Source organism: Pipistrellus kuhlii, unplaced genomic scaffold, assembly GCF_014108245.1.
Source record: "Pipistrellus kuhlii isolate mPipKuh1 unplaced genomic scaffold, mPipKuh1.p scaffold_m20_p_17, whole genome shotgun sequence".
NCBI classification, from domain to species: Eukaryota; Metazoa; Chordata; class Mammalia; order Chiroptera; family Vespertilionidae; genus Pipistrellus; species Pipistrellus kuhlii.
The window spans coordinates 16,408,419-16,422,756 of NW_023425482.1; the positions used below are offsets into that span (position 1 = coordinate 16,408,419).

At 39.2% G+C, this 14,338-nt stretch overlaps 1 protein-coding gene and 1 non-coding gene across 3 annotated transcripts in view; both read left to right on the forward strand.

Moving 5' to 3' along the window:
* Nucleotides 1-14,338, forward strand: part of SF3B3 (splicing factor 3b subunit 3) — a 39,464-nt gene that overhangs the window by 1,383 nt on the left and 23,743 nt on the right. For both annotated transcript variants that reach the window (XM_036441053.2, XM_036441052.2), the window contains exons 2-8: nucleotides 2,599-2,736; nucleotides 4,956-5,282; nucleotides 6,009-6,181; nucleotides 6,715-6,856; nucleotides 8,130-8,242; nucleotides 11,797-11,934; nucleotides 12,087-12,190. In XM_036441053.2, coding sequence (XP_036296946.1) covers nucleotides 2,667-2,736; nucleotides 4,956-5,282; nucleotides 6,009-6,181; nucleotides 6,715-6,856; nucleotides 8,130-8,242; nucleotides 11,797-11,934; nucleotides 12,087-12,190 — 1,067 coding nt within the window. In that variant the 5' untranslated portion in view covers nucleotides 2,599-2,666. The remainder of the gene's footprint in view (nucleotides 1-2,598; nucleotides 2,737-4,955; nucleotides 5,283-6,008; nucleotides 6,182-6,714; nucleotides 6,857-8,129; nucleotides 8,243-11,796; nucleotides 11,935-12,086; nucleotides 12,191-14,338) is intronic.
* Nucleotides 5,577-5,656, forward strand: LOC118721006. Its single transcript, XR_004988588.1, has one exon. It is a non-coding gene; the product is annotated as a small nucleolar RNA SNORD111 (small nucleolar RNA).

A 14,338-nucleotide genomic window follows, 5' to 3' on the forward strand; every position in this document is an offset into this window, starting at 1 on the left:
TTCAGGCTGAGGCTCTATCCACTAAGCCAAACCCGCCAGGGCACTTTTCAATTGAGAGCAATTGCCTATATTTTTCCGACTTTAAGCTGAGCACAACTTACCCGGGAATTTGCCCAATGTCTAAGCCTGTTACCCCACCCCAATCCCTCCCCCTCCCCTTTCTCCCCCTATGTCTTTACCCTCTTTTCTTTCAGGTCATTTTCTCAACTCCCTTCTTTCACCTCAGATCTTTTCCTCTTTCCTTGTGATTCTGGAAGAACATTAAAGGGGTTCCTTAGCCCTAGACGGTTTGGCTCAGTGGATAGAACATTGGCCTACAGACTGGGGAGGCCTAGTTTCCATTCTGGTCAAGGGCATGTACCTTGGTTGCCAGCACATTCCCGGTGGGAGGTGTGCAGGAGGCAACTGGTTGATGTTTGTCTCTCATCGATGTTTCTAGCTCTCTGTCCCTCTCCCTTCTTCTCTGTATAAAAATCAATTAAAAAAAAAAAAGGTGTTCCTTAGTTTCAAGTAGAGATATATTCATGCACATATAAATGAGCTATATATGAGTGATTTTCTTTACAGCAGTGCTCATGATAGCAAGAGATTGGGAACAACCTAAATGTTTATCAGCATGGTATGGGCTAAATGAATTCTAATATACCCTTTCAGTGAAATACTCTGCAAGTGTAAAATAAAAATGAGAAAGCCCTTTTTAGTTATCTTCAAGATAGGTAAATTGCAGTATAAAGTGAGTGTACAATATATAGTGCTCGATGTTTATTTTTAGAAAATTGTATAAAATACAGTACATTTTTGCTTCATACACAAAATATTTGGGAGGACAGGATAGCTGTAACTGTTGATTTCCCCAGGGAGGAGAGCTGAATGGTTAGGAATGGGAGGGTAGAGTTCTTTTTTTTTGTGCTTTTGGGTTCTGAGCCTTGTGAACATATACCCTGTTCAACTACAAGTAAAAGACCTACTTCGTTTCTGTGACAAAGAAAACAAATACACAATGTTATGTTAATGGTCCAGATCCTAGCTACCAACGTTTTTACCACTTGTAATGTGACCTTGGACATCCGATTAAATTTCTTTTTTTAAATAAACCTTTATTCAGATTATTACGGATGTTCCTCTTCCCCCCTCCCCATAGCTCCCCTCCACCCAATCCCACCCCATGCCCTTACCCTCGCCACTGTACTCATCCATAGGTATGTGACTTTTGTCCAGTTTCTTCCTGCACCCTCACATCCCCTTCCCCCCAATAATTGTTAGTCCACTCCCTTTCTATGCCCCTGATTCTATTATAGTCATCAGTTTATTCTGTTCATCAGATTTTTTATTCACTTGATTTTTTAGATTCACTTGTTGATATGTATTTGTTGTCACTTTGTTCATAATTTTTGCCTTTACCTTTTCTTTAGTTAAGCCTTGATTGCTGTTGATACCCTGGGAGGAATTGGCCTCCAGGCCAATTGGCTGTGAGATCAGCTGTGGCTATAATGGAAAAACTGCTGTTATGGTGACACCCTTATGGGGCAGAACTTGCTTCAGTGGGGCTTTGGTGCTTACTGAGTGCCCCCTGAGTGTGTCCCTTATGGATGTGAGGAGCTGAAATCTGGTATTGTCTCACACTGACCACTAGGGACACTGGCTCCTCCATCTCCCTGGAGGGGCAAGTCAGCTACTGCCTGAGGCCACCCAGCAGGAGCTACAGGGGGCTCTGCAGATTCTCTTTGCTTGGGGTTTGGAGGTTTTGGAGATGCCTGACCCACCTGCACTTTGTTAGGTTAAGCTGGGAAGGGCAGGCCATTCATATGCAAAAGCCCCTGAGCACAGCTCTGGTGGGTTGTAAATTGAGTGGGGTGGGGTCTCAGGGAATCACTAGGGTGTGGCAAACAGCCCTCCCTGCGTTTACTGCATCTCTTGTTCCAGTTCCAGAGCAGTAAAGTGATTCCTGCAGCAGTAAATGATTCCTGCGAACACCTCTGCAAGAAAGCCATCCTCACTTTCTGACCTTATCCCAGACAGTCTAGCTTCTCCTGTAGGAGTCTGGGTCCCCAGAGTCTCGCCAGAAAAGAGTTCAGAGCAGTAGGGAGCTTGTATCTCCTTCCCGATTGAAAAAAAACAGTGCACCCAGTCACCAGCCCGATTTGCGCACCTCCGTACCTCTGCTTTTTCGTGCTTCTGCACGTCCTACTGGTCTCAATGCACTTTTTTTCTTTCCTTCTAGTTGTAGAACTTCTACTCAGCCAGCTTTCCTGTGGTTCTGGGTGATAGTTGTTTTGTCTTTTAGTTGTAGTTTTGGTGTGGTTGTGAGAGGCACCACGTATAGGTGTATACCTTATGCCACCATCTTGGTTTCTCCCTCCCGATTTAATTTCTTAGCTTTAATTTCCTCACCTACAAAATGAATTTTAATATTAAATACTTTATAGGTTTCTTGTGTGATTAGAGGCAAAGGGTATATAGTGTCTGGTGAATAGAAGGTACTCTAATTGTGAATATATTGTTCCCCCATAGTCCTTACTATACTGCCTTTAGCCAGAACTTCCTGAATAGAAATAACAATTTCCCAGCTGATATTTTTCTGTTTTTGTGTGCTCTCAGCTTGCTTTGACTTGGTGTAATCAACACTTGGATTGTGGAGTGGTGGTTTACTCAGTGGTGGTGTCACCATGTTTCTGTACAACTTGACCTTGCAGCGAGCCACTGGTATCAGCTTTGCCATTCATGGCAACTTCTCTGGTAAGTTGTCCAGTTAACTATCTTTCTGAATATATTATTTTCAATATTATTAATTTTATGCCTTATATTTTTTAGATTTGAAAATTATAGGAAATTTTTAATCATTAGAAAACATTAATTTCTAAAATGCTTTATAGCTTCCAAAGCACTTTGGAGTACTTTATTTTATCTGATACCCAAATGACCTTTGGCAAGTAAGGTGGCTCCTGCTAAGTGGTGGCATTGAGCAATGAGAATGGATTGGGATGGGTGAGAGTGGGATGTAAGATAGGATAGGAAGCCATTAAGATAGTGAAGACCTGACAGTGGGGATAGAAAGAAAGAAAATAATATGAGTTTCCAACCTCTGTGGGAGAGAAAATGATAGTAATATTAAAGCAGCTTAGTTGAGACCAAAGAGAGAGTTTGGGCAAAGAAGAACTTAGTTATTTTAAACATTTAGATTAAAGGCACTGACAAGTCATCTAAGTGGAATATGTTGACTAGTTTGCATTTGGAGGTATTGATAGCAGTTATGAAAGCAAGTGAACTTTTTTAGATGAGTTTAGACATAAAGAGTATATTTTAGATGACAGTTTTTATTTTTTTTATTTTTTTTATTATTTATTTATTTTTTTTAATAAGTTTTTATTGTTCATATTATTACAAATGTTCCTTTCCCCCCACCCACCATTGCTCTCCTCCACCAGGTTCCCATCCCACCCTCTGCCCTTTCCCCTCTCCCCATTGTCCTCATCCATAGGTGCACAGTTTATGTTCAGTCTCTTCCCACGCCCCCCTCTCCCCTTTACCCCAAGAATCGTCAGTTCACTCCCCTTCCATACCTCTGATTCTATTATATTCAACAGTTAATATTGTTCATCAGATTTTTTTAATTTCCTTGGTTTTTAGATTCACTTGTTGATAGTTATGTATTTGTTGTTCATAATTTTTATCTTTGTTTACTTTCTCTTCTGAAAGAACCCCCTTCAGCAATTCATATAATTCTGGTTTGGTGGTGATGAACTCCTTTAGCTTTTTTTTATTAGTGAAGCTCTTTATCTGGCCTTCGATTCTGAGTGATAGCTTTGCTGGATAGATTATCTTTGGCTGTAGGTTCTTGCTATTCATCACCTTGAATATTTCTTGCCATTCCCTTCTGGCCTGCATGGTTTCTGTTGAGAAGTCAGCTGACAATCGTATAGGTGCTCCTTTGTAGGTTACTACCTTCTTTGCTCTTGCTTCTTTTAATATTCTCTCTTTGTCTTTTGCTCTTGGAATTTTAATAATGATGTGTCTCGGTGTGGTCCTCTTTGGATTCCTTTTGTTTGGAGTTCTGTGCGCTTCCTGGACTTGTAAGTCTAATTCTTTCACCAGGTAGGGGAAGTTTTCTGTCACTATTTCTTTCAGTATGTTTTCCATATCTTGCTCTCTCTCATCTTCTGGGACCCCCATAATTCTGATGTTGGTTCTCTTGAAGTTGTCCCAGAGGTTTCTTACATTATCTTCAATTTTCTGGATTCTCTTGCCTTCTAGCTTCTGTGGAGGAGTGTCTTCTGGCTCTTTATGTTCCAAATCTTTGACTTGATTCTTGCGATCTTCCCTTCTGTTTTTAGGACTCAGTAAAATATTTTTTATTTCAGACAATGTATTCTTTATTTCTTGTTGATCCCTTATCATTTCTTGTTGACTCCTTATTAATTCTAGTTGATCTCTTTTCATATCCTCGTAGCCCTTATCCATCTTTTCTAAGAAACTCTTGAAAAAACTTATAAGCGTAGATTTGAACTCTATATCCAGACGCTTTTTGTCCTCCATTTCTTTCGTTTGTGATTAGATGACAGTTTTTAAAGTTCTTGAAGATACTGCATCAAACTGCACAAAATATTAATATGATTTCTTAGAACAATAGTCTTAAAGAGGGACTAGAAAGAGACTTTGGAAATTTTTAATCTTATGATGCTAAGCATACATTAATACCATTTATGGACAGAGCTCAGTTATGCAGATTGTTGGCAAATGTTAGAAAAATAGTCTCTAAGAAGTAACTTGTGTCGCCATTTAAAAAAACGTTTGATACCATTTTTTTAGATCATTTCAGTTTAAATGGAATAAATTAATTTCAAATACTGAGCCCTCAATCCACTTAATTATATCTGTGTTAACTGGCATTTTGACTCATCCAGGTTACTTTTTGAGTAGTTCAGATTTTTCATGATCTTTATTTTTTGACAATCTAGGAACCAAACAACAGGAAATTGTTGTTTCTCGTGGGAAGATCTTGGAACTGCTTCGCCCGGATCCCAACACTGGCAAAGTGCACACCCTACTAACTGTGGAAGTATTTGGCGTTATTCGGTCACTCATGGCCTTTAGGCTGACAGGTGGCACCAAAGACTACATTGTGGTTGGCAGTGATTCGGGTCGGATTGTTATCCTGGAATACCAGCCATCTAAGAATATGTTTGAGAAAATTCACCAAGAGACCTTCGGCAAGAGTGGATGCCGCCGTATTGTTCCTGGCCAGTTCTTAGCTGTGGATCCCAAAGGACGAGCTGTTATGATTAGTGAGTGACTTGCTCTGTTGAATGCGTCTCTGACTATTATAGATGCTCAGTTTAGGATAACAATGCTATGATCTTGGCAGTGTGCTAATAAATCATAACTGGGTAAAGTTTGGATCAGATGTCCATGGTTTAAAGTTACTTTTCCTTTTAAAACTTGGAGAAAGTCTTAACATACCTTATCTACTTCCTGCCTAGTTGGAACTTCCTGTTTTTATATTTCTTGTTTTATCTGTAGCAAAAAGACTACAATGAAATGATTTTATGTTCTTAGGCAATGAATATGGTTGCCATCATCAGCCTGAAGTGATGATTCACATTCATGTCTCTTCTCTGACAAATCTCATGAAGTCAATTCTGTGTATCTGATCAGGCCTCTAAAGGGCAGCCCTCTCTGACCAGTCACGAAATCACTAGATCTAACTGGAAGAAGAAAGGTGGCAATTTTATGAATTATTGTTTAGTTTCCCAATATCATTAAATCTAGGGCACACTAAAATTTTTTGAAGAATTAATGGTATATTATGATCCCTATTAGGAAGAAGATGGGTAAAATGATGCTGTTCTCTATTTTAACGATAGAAAGCAAATCCTAAGTTAGTATACTTGTAGATTTTGGGCTGGCTGTTAAAGATTTTTAAAAATAATTCAAATGAGAACCTAGCTGCTCTTTAGGCCCCTCTATTCACTATTTGGAACTCTTGTGTTTTTCGTTTCCTACAACTACAGGTGCCATTGAAAAACAGAAATTGGTGTATATCTTAAACAGAGATGCTGCAGCCCGGCTTACCATCTCCTCTCCCCTGGAGGCCCACAAGGCGAACACTTTAGTGTATCATGTGGTTGGAGTAGATGTGGGATTTGAAAATCCAATGTTTGCTTGTCTGGAAATGGATTATGAGGTAATGGGGAGTGTGTGTGTGTTTTTTGTTTTTTTTTTGTTTTTTGTTTTTAACCCCGAGTTACCTCAGAGCTTTCCTAAGGTTGTTTTTTCTTCATTGGTTGAATCTTCTATCTGTGCTGCTAACAAATCTTTTCCATATTCCAAGTACCTTACTGAAATTTGGAATGTTTCAGAGCTTACCTGATTATATAATAGCACTTTGCTCTGTTTGAATAATCTCCCTTTGGAAACGATATTTATTGAGAAAAACTGCCTGAAAAGGAAGATAAAACTGTTTTGGAGGTATTTTTTTCCACAGAGAGACAGTGAAAGGTGGAAAGCAGTATCCTCTAGATGAGAAAACCTTGCTCCCAGAATTAGGAGACCTGGGTTCTTGTCCCAGCTTTACCATTACCTAGTAGTGTGATGGCAAACCATTTAGCATCTATGGACTGTTGCTTTCTTGTTTGTAAAATGGAAGAATCCTGATGTCCTTTAAAAGTGTGATTTTATGGAACTGATTAGTCTTTGTGCTGTTGTGCTCCACTGTAGGAAGCAGACAATGATCCAACTGGGGAAGCAGCAGCTAACACCCAGCAAACACTCACTTTTTACGAGTTAGACCTTGGTTTAAATCATGTGGTCCGAAAATACAGTGAACCTTTGGAGGAGCATGGCAACTTTCTTATTACAGGTATTTTTCTCAGAGCTGCTCTGTACCATTTTGCCTGGTCCATTTTATGCCCAAACTCGGGAGGGTTTACTTCATAGGGTCTGAAAGCTAACTGATTTACAGTAAGCCTAAGTACCTGTCTATGTTTGGTGTGTTGGTAGCTACTGCAAGATTCTCAGCAGGGGAATAATAATCTGGAGATTACAGACATACCTCAGAGGTAGTGCAGATACAGTCCCAGACCACCACAACAAAGCAAATGTGCGATGACATGAGTCACATGAATTTGTTTTCCAGTGCATCTAGAAGTTTTGTTTATACTGTAGTTTATTAAGTGTGCAGTGGTATGTCTAAGCAGTGTATGTACCTTAATTAAAAATACTTCATTGCCGAAACCGGTTTGGCTAGGTGGATAGAGCATCGGCTTTCGGACTCTAGGGTCCCGGGTTCGATTCCGGACAAAGGCATGTACCTTGGTTGCGGGCACATCTCCAGTAGGGGGTGTGCAGGAGGCAGCTGATCGATGTTTCTCTCTCATCGATGTTTCTAACTCTATCCCTCTCTCTTCCTCGCTGTAAAAAACCAATAAAATATATATTTTTAAAAATACTTTATTGCTCAAAAAAAGTTTATTGCTACAAAATATTAGCCATCATCTGAGCCTTCAGCAAATTGTAATTTTTTTGCTGGTGGGGAGGGTCTTGCCTTGATTTCAACACAGTATCTGCACAGGGCATTCAAACGAGGTATTTGTACTTATATTTTGGCTAATGGAATGAAGGATAATGAGACTAGGTTAGGAGATTGCTAAGCCAAGAAATTGGTAGCATGAGAAGTGCTAGGAGAGATTCTAATCAGTAGGGCTGTGAGGAGAGAGAATTGAAGGGTAGCAACCAGGTTTCTGGTTTGGCCTTTTTGTTGGGAGTATTTTCTAAAGTACAGAACTCAGGAGGTAGAATAGGTTTGGGAAAGAACTTGAGTTTGTGAACACATTGTATTTTGAAAGTGCCAGTGGGATGGATATCCATGCGCTTGGATTATAGTTCTGAAGCTGAGAACTCAGTTCTGGGCTTGGAGCTAAAAATTTAGATGTATTATCGGATATCTGAACAGGTTGAGTCACCCAAACTGGGCTCCGTTTTTGTGTAGCATAACTTTCAGGGAAAAGCAACACTTGGAATGTTTTTCAGCTTTAGGCACACTGTACCTTCACGTTGTGCTATGGGAGAGAAGGAATTGAAAGCTAAATTCATGGTTATGTCAAATCGTTACTAAGTTTTATTTTCTCTGACAGTTCCAGGAGGGTCAGATGGTCCAAGCGGAGTGCTGATCTGCTCTGAAAACTATATCACCTACAAGAACTTCGGTGACCAACCGGATATCCGCTGTCCAATTCCCAGGAGACGGGTAAGGTCTTTAGGAGAAGAGATATTTGTGTTTGTGAAATAAACTTAATTTTTGTAATTACAGTATAGTCTCTTAGTCTATCTGTTACCAGGTTTTAGTTTTCTTTGTAAATGTTATTTTTAATAAAGCTGATAAAATATGTTCGTAAAAATAAAACAGAATCTCTGAGGAAAGGAATGAAAAACAAAAATTTCTATTTCAGAGGAACCTATGAACATGATCAATCTGAAATTTGTTTCTAGTTTGAAGAAGCCAGGCATATTTGTTGGAGATAAATTGTCTCTCGTTCTGTTTATCCTTTTCCCCATTCCAACATACAGAAAACTTGAAGACTATAATAGGACAGTGTATTTCAATATGCCTTTTACTTTACCAATTAGTATTTTGCTGCATTTCCCTTTTGTGTGTTGTGTATAAGTGTATGTGCACGCATACAAACTTTTGGACACTAAATCATTTGAAGATAAGTTGCAGGCACCATGATACTTCACTACAAGAATCTAGGACGTGGCTCTTAAGAATGAGGATTTTTTTGTTGTCTAAAATTTTACATGTCTCCTTTTTTCCCACTTGACTCCCCCTTCCCTCTCAACCATTCCCACCCCGGGCCAGCCCCCACTGCCCCAGTGTTTGTCCATTGATTATGCTAACATGCATTCATACAAGTCTTTTGATTGCTCTCTAACCTCCCCTCCCCTGCCTTTTTCTCTGGATCTCTTCTTGTTCATCAAATTACGTTCATCATTATATCCCACATATGAGTGAGATCATGTGATATTTATTTTTCTCCGACTGGCTTATTTCGCTTAGCATAATGCTCCAATTCCATCCATGCTGTTGCAAATAGTAAAAGTTCCCCCCCCCCCCTTTTTTTTAAAGTGGCATAGTATTCCATTGTGTAGACATACCACAGGGTTTTTTTTGTGTGTTTTTTTTTTAAATGTATTTTGTTGATTTTTTTTACAGAGAGGAAGAGAGAGGGATAGAGAGTTAGAAACATCGATGATAGAGAATCATCGATCAGTTGCCTCTTGCATGCTCCTACTGGGGATATGCCCACAACCAAGGTACACGCCCTTGACCGGAATCGAACCTGGGACCTTTCAGTCCGCAGGCCGATGCTCTGTCCACTGAGCCAAACCGGTTTCGGCACATACCACAGTTTTCAATCCACTCATCTGCTGGTGGGCACTTAGGTTGTTCAAAATCTTAGCTATTGTACATTGTGCTGCTATGAACATAGGGGTGCATATATCCTTTCTGATTGGTGTTTCTAGTTTCTTGGGAGGACATTTTCTTATATAACCAAACTGATATAATTTACTATTTTATGTAATACAACTAGAGGCCCAGTGCACTGGCAGTGGGAGGGGCTGTCTCCCAGCTTGGCCTACACCCTCTCGCAGTCTGGGAGCCCTTGGGGCATGTCTGACTGCTGCCTTAGGCCAGCTCCCCACATGCTGGCAGTCAGACAGCCTTAGTGCTGCCATGGAGCCAGTGTGAGCACACTGACCACCAGGGGGCAGCTTCTGCATTGAGCATCTGCTCCCTGGTGGTCAGTGTGTATCATAGTGACCAGTCCTTCCCTGTTCAGTTGATTTGCATGTTAGCCTTTTATTATGTAAGATTATTTTATATAAAGTTCAGTTTCATTGTTCTCCAAAATTTCCTTATAATTTACAGACTTTCAGTCTCCTTTAATTTAGAATATTTTCCTCTTATTTTTGTTTGTTTTTTGTCTTTTAAAATACTGATGCTTTTAAAAAGGCTGGGCTAGTTTTCTTATAGTTTGTCCCATAATTTTTCTCTCATAATTATATCCAGGTTAATATATATATTTTTTAAAATATATTTTATTGATTTTTTACAGAGAGGAAGGGAGAGAGATAGAGAGCTAGAAACGTCAATGAGAGAGTAACATTGACCAGCTGCCTCTTGCACACCCCCTACCGGGGATGTGCCCGCAACCAAGGTACATGCCCTTGACCGGAATCGAACCCGGGACCCTTCAGTTCGCAGACCGACGCTCTACCACTGAGCCAAACCGGTTTCGGCCCAGGTTAATATTTTTGATAGAATTATTCTATAGATGGTGATATATATTCCACTAAGTCATGTTAGGGGCACACAGTGTTGGTTTGTCTCATTATTGGTGCTAAATCAATCATTTTGTTACGCTGGTGTGTCTCTGCTCTCTTAATCATAAAAGGTGCCTTTTTCTTTTAATAATAATTGGTGTGGGATCTGGTGGTGAACTTTGAAACTGTGCAAATATCCTTTTCCTTAACATCTCACCCAGTGTTTTGTTTTGTTTTTTCCTTAATCAGCTACTACTTTGGTGGTTGAAAATGGTGTTTTATTGCTCTTAATTTTAATGGTTTACTGTGGAAATTATTAAGCATATACAAAGGTAAAATATAATTAACTTCTGTGTACCTAAACTTTAGTAATTTCCAACACATAGTTAATCTTGATTCATCTGATCTTCCTCAGTCTCTCCTTTCAGTCTTGAATGAGTTAATTTTTTTATATTAACATAGATCCTGGAGTTAAATCTTTTAGGAGTTATTGTACTTTCTCTAATACATGGTATCTGTTAAGAGTCCATCAATTTTAGAAAACCTGAGAAGAAACTTAGGAACTTAAATTCTTGGTAAGGGGTAGAAAGTAATTTAGTTCGGTTGATGAGACATGTATTGAACATCCTACTCCAGGGCACTGTATTTGGCTTTGGGGCTACAAAGAAGTTTAAAGCACGTTTTGCCCTTGAAGAGCTTATTTAATGAGAGAAATACAAAATGTTGGAAACAAAAAATCCAAAAGTCATAGCCAAGGGAATGGCTCTTAGGAATCAAGGGTTGATGTTGGACAGCTGATTATGAATGGTATAGATGGTGGTGGCGTATATGTGGAAGAGATTTACTTATCCACAGCTGAAATGATGATTTTTAAAAGTTTGTGTCTTTTTGTGACATTTTTCTTTGGAGGTATTTTTTTTCTTTCTTTAATCCTAACTGGGGTAGTGAGGATATTTTTTCCATTGATTTTTTTTCATTTATTTATTTTTTATTTTTTTTAAGAACATGGGCGAGAGGGAGAACGTGAGAGAGCGAGGGGGTGGTGGAGAAAGAAACATGGATGTAAAGAGAGAGACATCAATTGGTTGCCTTCCACACACACTCCGACCAGGGGTGGGATTGGCCTGCAACCCAGGTACTCACCCTTGGCCCACGCTCTAACCATTTAGCATGCCAGCCAGGGCTGGAGATGGTTTTTGCCATACTCAGCTAATTAGACTATAGAATGTAATTATGGCTATTTTTTGGTACCCAGGCTTTGTTATGTACTTATATCAAACAATAATTTTTAGATGTTGTGTTTTATTACTATATCTAGCTGGCTGCTCTGGGTCAGAGGTTACTAGTATATAGAGAGGCTCCAGGTGCCTCTAGGCCTTGGGTAGCTTGTATTCCAGCTGAAATACAGTATAAGGTGCTGAAATACAGTATAAGTACTCATTTCTAAGATGTTGGTTGTATGTTTAATTTTGCTAGAATGACCTGGATGACCCTGAAAGAGGAATGATTTTTGTCTGCTCTGCCACCCATAAGACCAAATCGATGTTCTTCTTTTTGGCCCAAACAGAGCAGGGTGATATCTTCAAGATCACTTTGGAGACAGATGAAGATATGGTAAGCAGACCATAGTTAGAGGGGGGGGGGGGGCTAAAGTAAAGTATTTTATTTGCTACTCTGCTTACGCTGTCTTATAGTACTGGGCTCCCTTCCGTGGCCTAGCTTAGCTTCACTTACCTACACTAGAATTTATTTCCTTTTCATTCCAGGTTACTGAGATCCGGCTCAAGTATTTTGATACTGTGCCTGTGGCTGCTGCCATGTGTGTGCTTAAAACAGGCTTCCTTTTTGTAGCATCAGAATTCGGAAACCAGTGAGTAATCCTTTTATTCCTCTAGTTCACCCTGGTTACTGTAACAATTGCAGGAGGGAGAAGATGTGGCTTTTAAGGGCAGGGAGCTTTTCACAAGAATGTTTAGCTTCTTCAAAACAAAAGTTTTGCCCTCCTTTATCTTTTACATTGTTTTATTTTTCTCTACTTCTGTGGCTTTGGTCTGTACCTATGGGTGGCTCCATACTTCAGAAGGGACCTCCTGAGCTTTTTGCTGGAATAAATACTTATTGAAATACTTAGTATTAAACAGATGTTCCACAAACACTTTGTTTGTACAAATCTAAAGAGAAGAAAAAGGAAAGTCATCATAAGGAAGTATTATTGAGGTTCCTGCTGTGGGCAGTGGGAACTCACTTCTAGGAGCACCAAGTTAGCAGAGTGCCCCTTAGGTGGCCTGTCTAAAGGTTAACCAGTTGTACGTCTGTAGAGGCAAGCCGTTTGACCTAGCAGTTAACTGATTAAGAATACCAGGTCCTCTTTCTTCTGGGTTGAACTCCTCTGTATATCCTGTGGCTGGGACAACCTTCCATAGGATAGAGTACTTAGGGCAGAGAGTAGGAAAAAAAGAGGACAATATACAGGTGGGATGCTGTCAGAATGAGGTGAGTTTGATCTTGTGAGAAATTATTCATTTCTGTTGCAGCTGAAATTTGGAAGACTGAAGAGTGGTGATTTGGGGCATTAGAAACATGTGGTGTTAGCACATTTAATCTGTGCAGCAACCTATTTATTAATCAAACACTAATTTAGCATTTGCTTATGTATAAGTTCCAAGCTGTTTTAAGCACTTTACAAATATGAATGCATAGCATTCCCATTAAGACAGTGCCATTACCCATCACACTTATAGTTTAGGGAGCTGGGTTATAGAGAATTTAAGAAATTTAATCACAGCCAAAACCGGCTTGGCTCAGTGGATAGATCGTCGGCCTGCGTCAAGGGCATGTACATTGGTTGCGGGCACATCCCCAGTAGGGGGTGTACAAGAGGCAATTGATCGATGATCCTCATCGATGTTTTTAACTCTCTATCCCTCTCTCTTCCTCTCTGTAAAAAATCTTTAAAAAAAAAAAAGTAAGAAATTTAATCACAGGATTAAATCGAACTCAAACCCAGACAGTCTTGTTCCAAAGTCTCTGTCTTGAGCATAGTGTAGTCTCAGAAATTATTTTACTGGATTCAGCCAAAGCAACCTTTCCTGTGATGGAGATAAACTCATATTCTTTAGTTACTAGACACTGAGGATATCTCTGACAGGTGGTCTTTATCATCTGCATAGGCATCTGGCCTGAATAAGGAGTTCATGTTAATATTTGTGTTTTATTTTCTCAAAGCTTTTTATAAATTGTTCAAGGATGATAACCTTATTTGCTTTTTCATGGTTTAGCATAAAATCTGTTGTGTTTACCAAAAGTTAAATGCTGAGGTTTATTGGGTATCTTATGTGTTTCAGACACTGATTTAGTCATTCTTCTTTTAAAAAGCTGTATGGGATATTGTTCTAAGTGCTCTGTATTAAAGGTCCAATATATTACTTAAAGGATAAATATGACCAGTAGTTTGTTGTTTTGTTTTCATCGAGCTGCTTCCCTAAAGCTCATTGCATACTCAATGTATGGGGGCAAATTGTTATAGATTATTCTCACATTGCTTTCTTTTTTGTGGTTTGCCTTTGAATCAGTTCACTAATAAGCATTATTAGCCATAGGACAGATTTTGTTGCTTACTTTCTTTGGATACTTTATATTTTGCTTGGGTAACAATTCAGTAATATCTGCATACTTCTGCAAGGTCACCAATTCTTATTTTCAATAGATTTGGTCTGGTTTTTTATTAAATGGCCTGATTGTTTTTTTATTATTATTAAATTAAAATGGTTATAGATTTTCTGTGGGTTTTCTTTATCCATATTTCATCTTATTTGACCAACATATTGTTTGCTAGGTGCCATGCACTGTTGTAAGTACTCAATTCTTTAGGAAGGCACTATTATTTCATTTTTGTAAATGAGGCAAGTGAGGCATTGTGAAGTGAAGTACTAAGCCTGAGGTAATGTGGCTGTTGTTAAGGGCAGAGCTGTGATTCAAACCCAAGCACTCTAGTGGAAGCCCAATGCTTTCATTATAC